The 12,909-nt window shown below is 33.9% G+C and overlaps 4 protein-coding genes across 5 annotated transcripts in view; 2 read left to right on the plus strand and 2 right to left on the minus strand.

Annotated features, from left to right (window-relative positions):
- LOC100266516 (small ribosomal subunit protein eS21) overlaps nt 1-12,909 on the minus strand; it is an 85,027-nt gene that overhangs the window by 8,942 nt on the left and 63,176 nt on the right. The gene's annotated exons all lie outside the window — the stretch shown is intronic.
- LOC100259718 (translocator protein homolog) lies at nt 955-1,461 on the plus strand. The gene has a single exon (XM_002276151.3). The coding sequence runs from the start codon at nt 955-957 to the stop codon at nt 1,459-1,461; it is 507 nt and encodes a 168-aa protein (XP_002276187.1).
- Nucleotides 2,816-5,954, minus strand: LOC100256218 (protein BUD31 homolog 2). Of its 2 annotated transcripts, XM_002273813.4 has the most exons (4): nt 5,836-5,954; nt 3,994-4,091; nt 3,702-3,889; nt 2,816-3,260 (listed from the first exon to the last, which is right to left on the minus strand). In XM_002273813.4, the coding sequence occupies exons 2-4, from the start codon at nt 4,085-4,087 to the stop codon at nt 3,105-3,107; spliced, it is 438 nt and encodes a 145-aa protein (XP_002273849.1). In that variant the 5' UTR covers nt 4,088-4,091; nt 5,836-5,954; the 3' UTR covers nt 2,816-3,104. The 2 variants fall into 2 exon arrangements, with proteins under 2 accessions (XP_002273849.1, XP_059592765.1); XM_059736782.1 differs by having other exon boundaries at nt 2,816-3,889.
- X34.1 (alpha-1,6-xylosyltransferase) lies at nt 8,979-10,676 on the plus strand. The gene is given in 1 exon segment (NM_001281227.1): nt 8,979-10,676. A coding segment is annotated over 1 exon segment (1,353 nt). The 5' UTR covers nt 8,979-9,035; the 3' UTR covers nt 10,389-10,676.

Here is a 12,909-nt window from a genome sequence, read left to right on the forward strand (position 1 = left end):
GGATATTTTATCGATATTTCACTGATTTTTTTATTTTATTATTATTAAATAAATAAATTATAATTATTTTATTTTTATATTTGATTTAATTTATTTCCAAAAATATAAAAACATAATTTTCTAAATAGGTCTTTTTTATATAATTTATATATTTATTAAATATAATAAAAATAAATATTAAAAAAATAATATATATATTATTATTTATTTGATATCATTGAATATATTTAAATTAAAATTGACCATAACTTTAATATTAAATATTTTTTAAAATTAGACATGTTATTATAATAATATTATAAAATAATCTATAATACAACTTAATAATAAATATATATTTATAAAATCTATATTTTTTTATCCGTATAGAGAATATTATTATCACAAATTATATATATATTAAAAATATATATTTTTACTTTTTATATAATTTTTAAATTTTTTTAATATTTTCAGAATTTTTATTTTGACACACCATAATATTTTATGTCAAAATATCATATATATATATATATATATATATATATATATTTTGTTATTACCGATATTTGCATAGATTAAAGTTATACAAATTATGCTTATGATCAAACCATTTTGAATACTAATTTGAGAAGAAAATCAAAATGTACATTTTTAGTGCGGAAATCTTCTCCAATTGGTTAAGACGAATATTGGGATCCCAGTAAGAAAATAACCTGAGATTTGGGTAAAGAAAAGGTGGGAAATCCTGGGTTTGATCCATTTGGATGGTAACGACAATCATAATGATGGGTTTTGTTAATGTTCTTTTAAGGTAATTCTAGACTTCCCATTTAAGTGAATCATAAATGGTCCAGATAAATCTCTAAGGAAACAAGAACGTCCACCGGTAAAGGAACCGGCTCCTCCCCTTTTTAACAATTAGTTTTCATTCACGTTTTCAATAACTTTTAGAAATTCCATTGGAGATTGGACATGGAGTTGAAACATGGTCCAGAAGATCAAGCTCCAACCCATCAACACAAAATCTCTCTCCCAAAGCTAGCAGTTGCAGTGGGTGTCCCAGTGTGTCTGACCATGGCTATAATATTTTTATTTGGTTCAAGCCATAAGTACAGGGCCATAGCGAAGCCGTTTTGGTTTCCGCCTCTATGGGTCATGCACGTGGGCTCGTTGGTCTGCTCCGGGCTCATGGGTGTCTCGGCGTGGGCGGTGTGGTCCGAAGGTGGGTTCAGGGGAGAATCCGATGCACTGCCTCTGTACGTGGCTCATATCTCTCTGGGAATCGTGTGGGAACCTCTCGTCGTTGTGATGGGAGCGGCTTGGATGGGGTTGGGGTTCTGTGTGGTGCATTTTGGGACTCTTGTTGCGTGCTACTCGGCATTTCGAAACGTCAATCCGGTGGTGGGAGAGCTCGTTAAGCCTTGTTTGGCTTGGGTGGCCATTCTTACTTTTCTTACCTTTAAGCTTATTTATCTCTAGTTCCTGGTGATTTTGAGTAATCCTTGTGATTATGTTTTTGTGGTGAATCCGGGGATGTTAGAGATAGCGTCAATAATAAAAATAGGAAAGTTTTCACATTTAAATTTTTTTAAAATAATCAATATTATTATCTAGACTGGATTAGGATGAAATTACATATCACCCAGAAATGGAATAGGACTATTTATTATATTCCATATTTCACCAAAATAGGATAAGTAACAGAATATATTATTTAATATATTATCTATATATATCGATGAATTATAAATTTATTATTTTCTTTTATTTTTTTAAAAAAATAAAATTCTTTATATGAATCATTTTACAAAAATAAAAAAATTTCATTAATATATTAAAATTATTGCATAAAAAATTACAAAATAATCAACTTAAGCGCTAAGAGAGATTTCATTTTTTTTTAATAATAAATATTAGAACAAAAATTGAGAAATAAAATATGTTTTCGATTTTATTTTTTATTCCTTGTATGAACCAAACATAAACATGGATGAGATATGTATTAGATATTATTTCATTCATGATGAAATCTTAGAATATATATTGGAAACTTAGAATATGCATATCTGATTATAATATTAGGATATGCATATTTGATTGAAAACTATATTTAACCCTAAAACCATGATTCACCCTCGAGAAAAAGTTTGAAGAAAAGAAAATAGAGAAAAAAATAAAAAATAAAAATAAAACATAAAAAAGGGAAATAACAAATAGTTTTAAATTTCATAAATTATTTTTATATATTATCTAAAAAAAATCACATATTTAAAAATATACAAATTTTTTTATAATTTTAATTATATTTAACTTTCTTTCAGGTAAAATCAAATATAAAAATTTTATTTTTCTTAACAATTTTTTTCTTCAAACAGGAGGACAACAAGAATAAATGCAGTTGCACCATCTTACAAACAGGTGGTGGTCAAGCTGAGTCCAATAGGCAGACAGATCTCAAGTGGCTGGTGTGATATCTATATGAATGGAAGAGATGGATAAATGTTTCTGTATCTGAAGATATTTTAACATGCTTGTGATATTTCTAGATATTTATGAAAATGCCCATTTTGATTATTTATATGCAAACATTAATAACCTAATGTAGCAATAATCACCTCAATCATCTACAAATGTGCCATAAAGCCAAGAGCCCAAGCCCACCTTCCATGACCTGCCCACCCATCAGAATGATAAGAACAACAAAGAATATTAGGGCACTGTCCACCTAAATATTCAAGGTTCAAAGAATGTAGTTCTGTTTCTTTGAAAATATATTACTTAATAATATATCTCAACTAAGTTAAACCACTAAGACAAGTAATGCTTACCAACATTTGAAAAGGAAAATATTAAACACCATCTGCTGCAACATTAAAACTCTAAGTTGAGTTTCTGAATTATATGCTTCACATCATGTTTGATCATAATCATGCATACCATTCAGTAACCGGAAGCTGGTTAATAAAAATACATGGTAACTTGAGTTGCAAGGGCTCAACTAGGGGAGAGAGGATTCAGTTACCATCTACAAAGATTGCCAGGTAAACCATGTTGATATGATAACTTGAATACAACAATGGCAGTCCAAGCATCTATTTCATGGTAGGAAGGAGAGACACCCATCAGTCGCCACTTGCACAGCCCCTGCAACCGCAATGCACACACTCTATAACCTTCTCCTCCCTTAGGTGCTTGGGGACCCGGCACACACATGTGGTGGCAAAGTTGTGATCCCGTGGTTGCATGCATCTCAAGCAGCAGAGACGTTCATAACCTGGCTGCAATTCAAAAGCATATCATTAAAAAAGGATTTTGGAGATGTAAATTCATCTTTGCTTTTATCTTTTAGAGAAATTAAGCAAATATCAGCCTGTTTTTGTAATGTCTAATGCAATATTCATGAACCATTCATGAAATGTACAAATAATATTAACAAATTTAATATTGTTTACAAAAATTACTCCCAATGAAAAGATAATGGTAACATAATTCCGTTTCTTGAAGTGACATTGTTTTCCCTTCAAATTCGATCTTAAATTCTCTCTGATTTTCTTCGTGTATTTTTCCCAATCAATTACTGAGTTCCAAATCCAACCAAGGGTAAAATAGTTCTTGAATTCTAGATGTGTCAACATATAAGGCCCAAACAAAAACGGAAAACCAAAGTAAAGGGATGCTATGAGGTAGAAGATTCTAATGAAAAATGTTGTGAAACAAACCTTCTTCCACTTTGCAATTAGATTGCGGTCTGCATAGCCTTGATCCATGCAGAACTCATACAGCTCCTTAGATATTTCTTTCCTCCGGTGGTAAAGATCAAAAATATAACGGCTCTTCTGATGTGCTATTTTGAAAATCGGCCATAGTGCCTCACATTTTCTCTTACCATCATGTGGGTCATTTTCAGCTGTTCAAAAGACATAGAACGGTGTCATTGTTAGTTTTATAAGTTCAGCAAACAAGCGACAAAGACAACATTCAGAGCTGTATGCATGAGAAAAAGAGAATAACCTTCTCTCATCTTTCCTTGTAGTTCACGAAGAGTGGGCTCTATCAATTCCCAGCCCTCTGGGTACTTGACACGGTTTGTCTTCACCTTCGGCATTATTCTAATGACAATCAAATTGGTAAAATAAGATTGATAAGAAACCTGATACAGGTTACGTAGGCTTTGTCCAAATAATTCCTAAAATTTTTAATTCCTTAATAAAGAAAAAAAAACAGCACAAAAATTTGAAAGAGGGCATATAAACCTGAGAAACGATGAGGCAAGAAAATTTATTCGTCATAAGATCAGCATACTATTGTCCCTTACTTCGCTTGGACAAAAGAAAGTTACAAGAACTAGTAGAGCCAACATTTTTGCATCACTAACATGAATTTGATTTTTCAAAGGTTTGCAGTGATTAAGATTTAATAGACAATATTGAACCATAGAGGAGTGGAGAGAGACAGTGACCAATAAATGGAAGTGGGACTTGTGAAAAGCATGTCCAACATGTAATAGCTTATTAGGGTTTTTCTTTCACAAGTAAAATGAGTTCATAAAAAGCAGGACTAAACCCCCCCACCCCCTCTCCTTCCCCCTTTTTTTGATAGGCAAATGTCATAAAAAGCTCCAAATGGAGCACCAACCCAAGTACAAAGGGAGCATACCCAGACCATCCACAGAAAAACATAAACAAAACGAATTGGAAACATACCAAGCAATTTTATACATTTTGATAGATAAACTAAGCTGATGTATTAAAAGCACTTGAAAAATACCCACAAAGTACACATGGAATACACAAATAGTGCCACCAAGCAAATTCATATATTAAGAAATGTGAAAGTTTCTTAGGCATCCCTGGTCTATGTTATTTTACACTGGGGGTAGAACTGTAGAGGAGCATGACACTGTAAGAAAATACTGCTTCCCAGACATGTTCCCATGTTCTCATAAAGAGCCACTGAGGTCTATGTTATTTTACACTCGGGGTAGAGCTGTAGAGGAGCATGACACTGTAAGAAAATACTGCTTCCCAGACATGTTCTCATGTTCTCATAAAGAACCACTGAGGCTAACCATATGTTGCCCTCACTGTCATCTACTACTCCAAGGCATTTTAGACACATCAAAATCCAGATTCGTATTGGTACCTAGAGACATAAAGCCCTGTTCCTCTAACCAGGGACTAGGATCTACTTTACTCATGAAAAGAAATCCGAGTCCTTGACTAGACTAACCAATGCACTTCCAGAAAATCAACAAGGCCCAAAAGACTCATTTAATCTCCATGGTAATTGACATATAAAGAGTACCAGAACGGGCTGGCACAAGATTTGGCCACTTCCACGCAATGTCAGAAGATGAATGCCCGTGGGAGGGTCTTTTTGTGCTTCATCCCTATTTGCAGCCCTTTGGCCTTCCCAACATTATTTCCGTTGGTTTTTTTCCTACCCGATGATTAATATTTTAGTACTAAAACACATATTTCCTTGTCCGTTTGAGGGTAACAATGCCTCGTTTAAACTCTGCAATGATCAACATAAACATAGGCATGATTCTGCAACAAATAATTTTCGGGGCTTTACATCAAAGAACTTGCACACATCACCCAACAACACTAAACAAACTCAAAGCATCAGACATCCGCATAAGCTCAGCAGAGAAAAAGAATGAAGAAAAATCTAACAGTTTGATCTAAAACAAAAAAGAATTAAACTCCAACGATCCCAACTCAAAAATCAAACAACTGATTAGGGTTAGAGTTAGGGTTAGGGTTAGAGTTGGGGTTAGGGTTTGATAGTGAAAGACTAGAAAAGAAAAGAAAAAAAAAAATCGGAACGAAGCCATTGATTGTTGCATACCTATGCGAGAGAAAATCAAAATCGAGACTCGGCGCGATCGAAGCTACGCGATGAGCTGAAATCCTTTATGGCGTTCTTCCAAACTCCCCTTCCTGATTCAAATGTTATCCTTTATTACTGTTTTTCTTTTTAAAATCTCTTTTTAACGTACCGCGGGGCGCGGGCTTGGGTCGAACGGGCCCAAAATGGGTCTGGCCCATCTTTTTTTTTTAATTGAAAAAAATAATACAAAATATCGATAAAGTTTTTAAGACGTAAGTCTTTGTAAATCACTAAATTGTAATTGAATGGGTAAAATTGTGTGAGATACAATAAATATACGTGAAAAAAACCTTTTTTATTGAAATGTAATTTTATCATAAAAGATTCAAAATAATAATTTTTAAGCTGAGAAAGTTATAAAGCATTGACTCTTCATAAATTTTATTTAAATTAAATTTTAAATAATTTAAAAATAATTTAAAAAAATAATACAATACAAATTATAAATTTAAAACTACATAAAAAAGGTTCACTTTGCTTTTAAAATTACTTTTTTTGTATAATGTATCAATTTATCAAATAGCGGGATATATATTTGAAATAATGTTTTTGTATTATAATTCAAATGATATCTTTTGAAGACTTTGGCTTTAAAAGTTTAAAAGTCCTTGAATAGTCTCTTATAACTATAATTTAAGTCTAAAAATTTAAGGTTTGATTTGGAAGTTTTGTTAGTAGTATGGATTCAAATATCGATAAATTTAATCGATAATGCAAAATTAACCACTATCGACTGATATATCATCAATATTTCTAAAAATTTCCCGATATTTTTACCGATAATTTCATGTTCTTCTTGCCTTCTTACTTGGTCAACTCAATCAAAGCACGGATATCATTTTATTGATTTTACCGAAAATTCATTTAATTGATTACACAAAATATAAGACTTTTTATATCATTTATATGATAATTAATTATAAATAATATAAATATTAAAAAAATCATACATGTATCACAATTTATTTATCATTAAATGCATTTAAATTGAATAGATTATGGTTTTAATATTAAATGTATTTTCAAATTAAACATATTATTATCAATGTAATAAATTTATGTATGATATATTCGTACATAAAATTAATATTATCAATCCCTTCAAAAAAAAATATATATTTTAATCCAATAATGCAATAGAACCACGATTATATTCATTTTTGTGTTAAATGACTATTGTAATGTAAATTGTATAAATTATTTTCATTAAATAAAATCAAAATTTTCTTATCTTAATTATAAGTGTATATTTCCAAAATCCATATTTTATATTATTAAAATTTAAATATCGATATATTCATATTTACTGATTTTTTTATCATTAATCATATTTATATCAATTACATTTACAAAATAATTTTAACATGTGTATTATTATTTATTTTAAGTTTTTTTCCAACATTTTTATGAATTTTTAACAATTTTCACCCATCAATATTTTTTATCAAAATATCGATTAATATTTTTAATATATCTGTAACATTTAAGTATAGATATATTCGTATTTATTGATATTTTCATCATTGATTAGTAGAACCCTCGTCATTAAAAACTTTGAGAATAGTGAATGTAGGTCGAGTCGAGTCAACCCATTACAAAATTGAGTTTATATACTTATTTTCCGTGCTCTATTTATTTGTAATTTGTTCTTATATTGGTTTTTGCATTATTTAAGTTTAAATTTTCAAAAGTGACATCCACCCTGTTCACACTCTTGAAAGTTCGCCTTTTAAGAGGAATAACAAATCATCCAAAGTATCTATTTATGGAATGTTTTCAAATTTTAATCATTCATTGTTTTATGGAAATAATTATGGTTGCTGAAAAACATAAATGATTTTTTTTTTTTAAATTAAAAAGTTTATTGATTTTAATTCATGATGATTCCTTCAAAATGGTATTGTATTTCAATTAAAATGTATCTATATATATTTTTTAAACATCAAACAATTTTTCATACCTTTACTTTTTTCTAACATTTCAAAAAATAAAAAAATAAAAACACATATATTATGTTCAAAATTTCAATTAAAAAATAAAATTTTAAAAACCAAAATTCAATCAAAGATGCTTTAAATCAATGAATTTTGTTGTTTTGCTAACCATATTGATACGATCTACACTAAATTATCATTCAAATTAGTTGAATTTTAATTAATATTTGGAATTATTATAAAAAAAAGGTAATATTTAAAGTAATTAGAAGATACTTTAAATCGGTAATATTTATAAGATTTGAAAATATTTATTATTAAAATATTAAAAATAATAAAAATATGAAATCAGAACGTGTTTAAAAACATTTTTATTGGAAGTATTTTTTTATATTTTTAAGACAATTATTTATTAAATATTTTTTAATTTTTCAGATTTTTTAAAAATATTTATTAAAATTTATCAAATAATTAAATTTTAAAATGCTTCCTAATATCAGTCACAAACGAAATTCAAATTCAAAATGTAAGAAGAAAAATAAAATTCCATGAATGGTGCATTCAACGTTGAAGTTTGTCGTAATGACTATGAATTTCTTTTAATTTTGAAGGTAATTTGTAAGAGGGTAGTTCAACCAGTGCTGTTGCGCCACGTGTTGATATCTAAAAGGGTCTTTCAGGTTCTGGTATCTGATCGAAGGGGCGATAACGCGTACTTTCCGTAGTAAACCCTGCGCCGTTCCACACCAGAGCAACACCCTCGGGCAGTTTGCACATCCCCATGTGATTATTAAATGCAGTCCACTTAACTAACAGAAAGCACGGTCCCATGGTCGCAACCATGGGACCACCCACTCCTCCGCTGTAGGGTAACAGTTCCCCACTACGTGATTACGTGTATGGAGCGAGGAAAAAAAAAAAAAAAAAAAATGTCGGAACGCTGTTTGTGCTGTGCCTATGAAACGTCCCTCCCTTCTTCTCCACCGACTTTCACACTTCTCAGAGATTCGCGAAAATCTGATTTCCTATAGATTCACTTTCGCTAGGGCTAGGGTGTCAATTCTGAAGATTCAGATCCGTCTCTGAGCTGTCGTCCATGGTTCACAACCCTCAATTTTCCATTTCCAGATCTTGATTTGCCTCAAATTTTGTTGGTTTTTGTTGGTTTTTTTTTTTTGGCCAAGGATTAGAGCTGGGGTTTCTGACTCGGGTCGGTGAGTCAAAATGCTGGATTGGTGCTTTGGAGCTCGCCGAGTTCGGCAGATGCAGAGGGCGTTCCGTCACGGCAAGATCACACTGATGTGCCTGCTAATGACCGTCGTCGTTCTACGTGGCACCATCGGAGCTGGAAAGTTCGGTACTCCTGAGCAGGACTTCAACGAGATCCGTGAACACTTTCACAATCGGAAGCGAGTCGAGCCTCACCGAGTCCTCGAGGAAGCTGAGGTCAGTACCGAGTCGAGTGAGAGTAATAACTACGCCACATTTGATATATCAAAGCTAACCGTCGACGAAGGGGAGGACGAAAAACCGGATCCGAACAAGCCGTACAGTCTAGGCCCGAAAATCTCCGATTGGGACGAGCAACGAGCTGAGTGGCTTAGAAAAAACCCCAACTTTCCCAATTTTATTGGACCCAACAAGCCTAGAGTTCTTTTGGTTACTGGGTCTTCACCCAAGCCTTGTGAAAACCCGGTTGGGGATCATTACTTGTTGAAAGCAATCAAGAACAAAATCGATTATTGTCGACTTCATGGAATAGAAATCTTTTACAATATGGCACTTTTGGATGCCGAAATGGCTGGGTTTTGGGCGAAGCTTCCTTTGATTAGGAAGCTTTTGCTGTCTCATCCGGAAATTGAGTTTTTGTGGTGGATGGATAGTGATGCAATGTTCACAGATATGGCCTTTGAGGTCCCCTGGGAGCGGTATAAAGATCACAATTTTGTTATGCATGGGTGGAATGAGATGGTGTATGATCAGAAGAACTGGATTGGATTGAATACTGGGAGTTTTTTGCTTAGGAATTGTCAATGGGCATTGGACATTTTGGATGCGTGGGCTCCGATGGGTCCAAAGGGGAAAATTCGGACTGAGGCAGGGAAAATACTCACGAGGGAGCTCAAGGATAGGCCCGTGTTTGAAGCCGATGATCAGTCTGCCATGGTGTATTTATTGGCTACTCAGAGAGATAACTGGGGCGATAAAGTGTACCTAGAAAGTGCATATTATTTGCATGGCTACTGGGGGATTTTGGTTGATAGGTATGAGGAAATGATTAAGAATCATCATCCAGGTCTTGGTGATCATCGGTGGCCGCTTGTAACACATTTCGTGGGGTGTAAGCCTTGTGGGAAGTTTGGGGATTATCCAGTGGAGAGATGCTTGAAGCAGATGGATCGGGCATTCAATTTTGGGGATAATCAGATACTGCAGATTTATGGGTTTACTCATAAGTCACTTGCTAGTCGGAGAGTGAAGAGGACACGAAATGACACGAGCAATCCTCTTGAAGTCAAGGATGATCTTGGGTTGCTTCATCCTGCTTTTAAAGCTGTCAAGGTATCGTCTTCTTGACGGTTTATGGAAGTACTTACTCAAAATCGAGATTGAGATGTTCTTCTCACTTACTGCTGTTTTTGTTCACCTTTAAGTTATAAACCATGTTATTTTGTATGTACTCCCTGGTCACTGTCTGTGGTAGCTCTGGTGATTGTATTCCTCCATTTTTCTATTTTTTTTTTTAATTTTTTTTTTTGTGATTTTAGTGTTTAAATTATATTCATTTTGAAAAGGAATGCATATCATAAATTGTGCCCCTAATATGCAATTTGTATTTTATCATTTGCGAACTGTTAGTTACTATTTGTCTATCACAATGGTCCATGGTTTATGGTTGAATACAACTAAGACCAGCTTTTTTTCTAGAGGGTTTAGAATTTCCTCTTATTGGCTTGTCTAGCTTTTGCATCCATGTTTTTGGCCTTTCCCTTGTTTTAGGTTGAAATGTTGAAAACGCTCTCTGGCTTTGATTAAAAGCCAGCCCGGCCGGGGTCAGCATAGAATGAAGGGGATGGCCCTAGTGTTGCGTTGGCAAAGCCAACTTCTTGGGTTGTGGGTGGAGAAGAGCAGACGTAGGGACTCGGGTCGGGGCGCAGCGTAACTAAGAGAGCCATTCCATTTAGGGCAAGACAGAATGGGCAGGCACGAGCGGTCTGGTGTCTGAGCCGATTGGTCAGACGAATACTTCCAAAGCATATAGGTAACTGACCGCCTGTTATCCCAGAATGAAATGGGATGGAATAGAAAGAATGTGAACTTATAAAATGTAATACAGCTATAGGTACAGATGCAATTGGGTAGACATGACAAAAAAGAGCAAACAAATAATAGGGTCCCTCATAAAAACATTAGAAAGTGGGGATTTTATATGCTAAGAGGACATTGCCAAATTCAAATGCACACGCTATTGAAGCTGAACCTCAAAGTAGCTTTACTTGAGTTAGCATCAGTTGAGAATGTTTAAATATGGCTAGGGAAGCAGAATGAAGTAATGATAAGATATGGGCTTTGTGAGTTGAAGGTTCTAACTTCTAACAAGGTGGAGAGTGCAGTGGAGTGCCAAGAATGATACCATATGAATGAAAAAAAATATATATTCCGGAGTATATTACTTAAAACAGAGATATATGCTCCCACTGTAATTCTGGCTGCTTAAGAGGGGATGATGAGGAACAATGATGAGAGTGAAGGAGAAGCAGCACCAAGTAAGTAAGGTTTTAATTCTGTGTAGCTCACTTGGGACAGATTGTTTTTGGGATCAATACAGACCTTAACAACCAAAATGAAGGTTGAACAAACCGGAGGTGTTGCATTTGAATTAACAATATAGGAGCCAATGCAGAAGCAGCAGTTTTTGAATTTCTGATAGATTTATTTTATTGGATAGGCCCATAGAAAAATGATGTTGGGGAGCTTGCTTACTACATGCTTAGATCAATACAACCTTTTTTTATAGTCTGCCATCCACGTTGAGAGACTTGTATGAGATTCCCAAAGGCTGTGGTTGGCCTCCCACCCCTGGCAAAGAGGGAATTGATTTTTCCCTATCGTAATTTTAAGCTTTCTCATTTTCTCCCAGATTTGTGTTGTGCACTGGAGGATAAGTCAAAGGATAAGGGAGAACAATTGCCCAACCGTAAGTCATGCCTCTCAGCATTGTATCTGCAATTACCCAGATGTTGCTTGATAAACATAGTGCATACTACAAAATAGTTGTAGGATTTTAATGGTGTGAGAGGCAAAAATACACTTGCACCAATTGCCAGGTAAAAAGCAGCAGAATAATCTAAGTTTGCACAAGAGAATAGAAGTTATAAAACACTTGATAGTTGTGAAAGTACTATGCTGCAATAATTAGTGGTTGATCTATACCCCATGGGTGACTTCCGTTGCAGTTATATCACCTCAAGGTTGTTCATATTAGAGACATTGATGTTGAGCTAAAGAGGTGCCTTACCCAGTTGGTTCCCATTCTCAGTTAGTTGCTCCGAAAGTGGCATTCTCTGTATTAGATCTGAAGGTAAACTGTCTCTTTCATTTCCAGACCACATTTACAAGCACTCACTAAGGCATGTGCGACCTCTACATTTTGACAAAGATTGGTTCTCTGTGCTGAAAAGGTTGTATAACTTCAACACTGCAGCAAACAAACATGACTTAGTGCATGCAGAAAATTCTTCCTTCTTCATCGTGACAAGAAGTTCCAACCCACTTTCGCAAGCATTCACTGAAGGAAGCTGCAACTAAATACATGAACAAAAGCTCACCTCTCCACGCTGAAAGGTTACAGGCTCCAATGCTGCACCAAACCAACATGATTTGGATAAGGTATGAGATATGAAAACAATTCAATCGAAAGCTTCTGAAATCCCATTCTGTTGTGCTTGTTTCTTGTGTTATGTTGCTTTCCATGTTTTAAATTTTTTTTATTTCTTTGCCAAATAAGGTGAGAAAAAAGGATCTCAAGTTTATAGCTTTCGGCACTGGCTTCTCACCTATGGATATTGATGCCCTTTGCTCCATTTCTTTCATCTCC

Source organism: Vitis vinifera, chromosome 5 (genome assembly GCF_030704535.1).
Source record: "Vitis vinifera cultivar Pinot Noir 40024 chromosome 5, ASM3070453v1".
NCBI lineage: Eukaryota > Viridiplantae > Streptophyta > Magnoliopsida > Vitales > Vitaceae > Vitis > Vitis vinifera.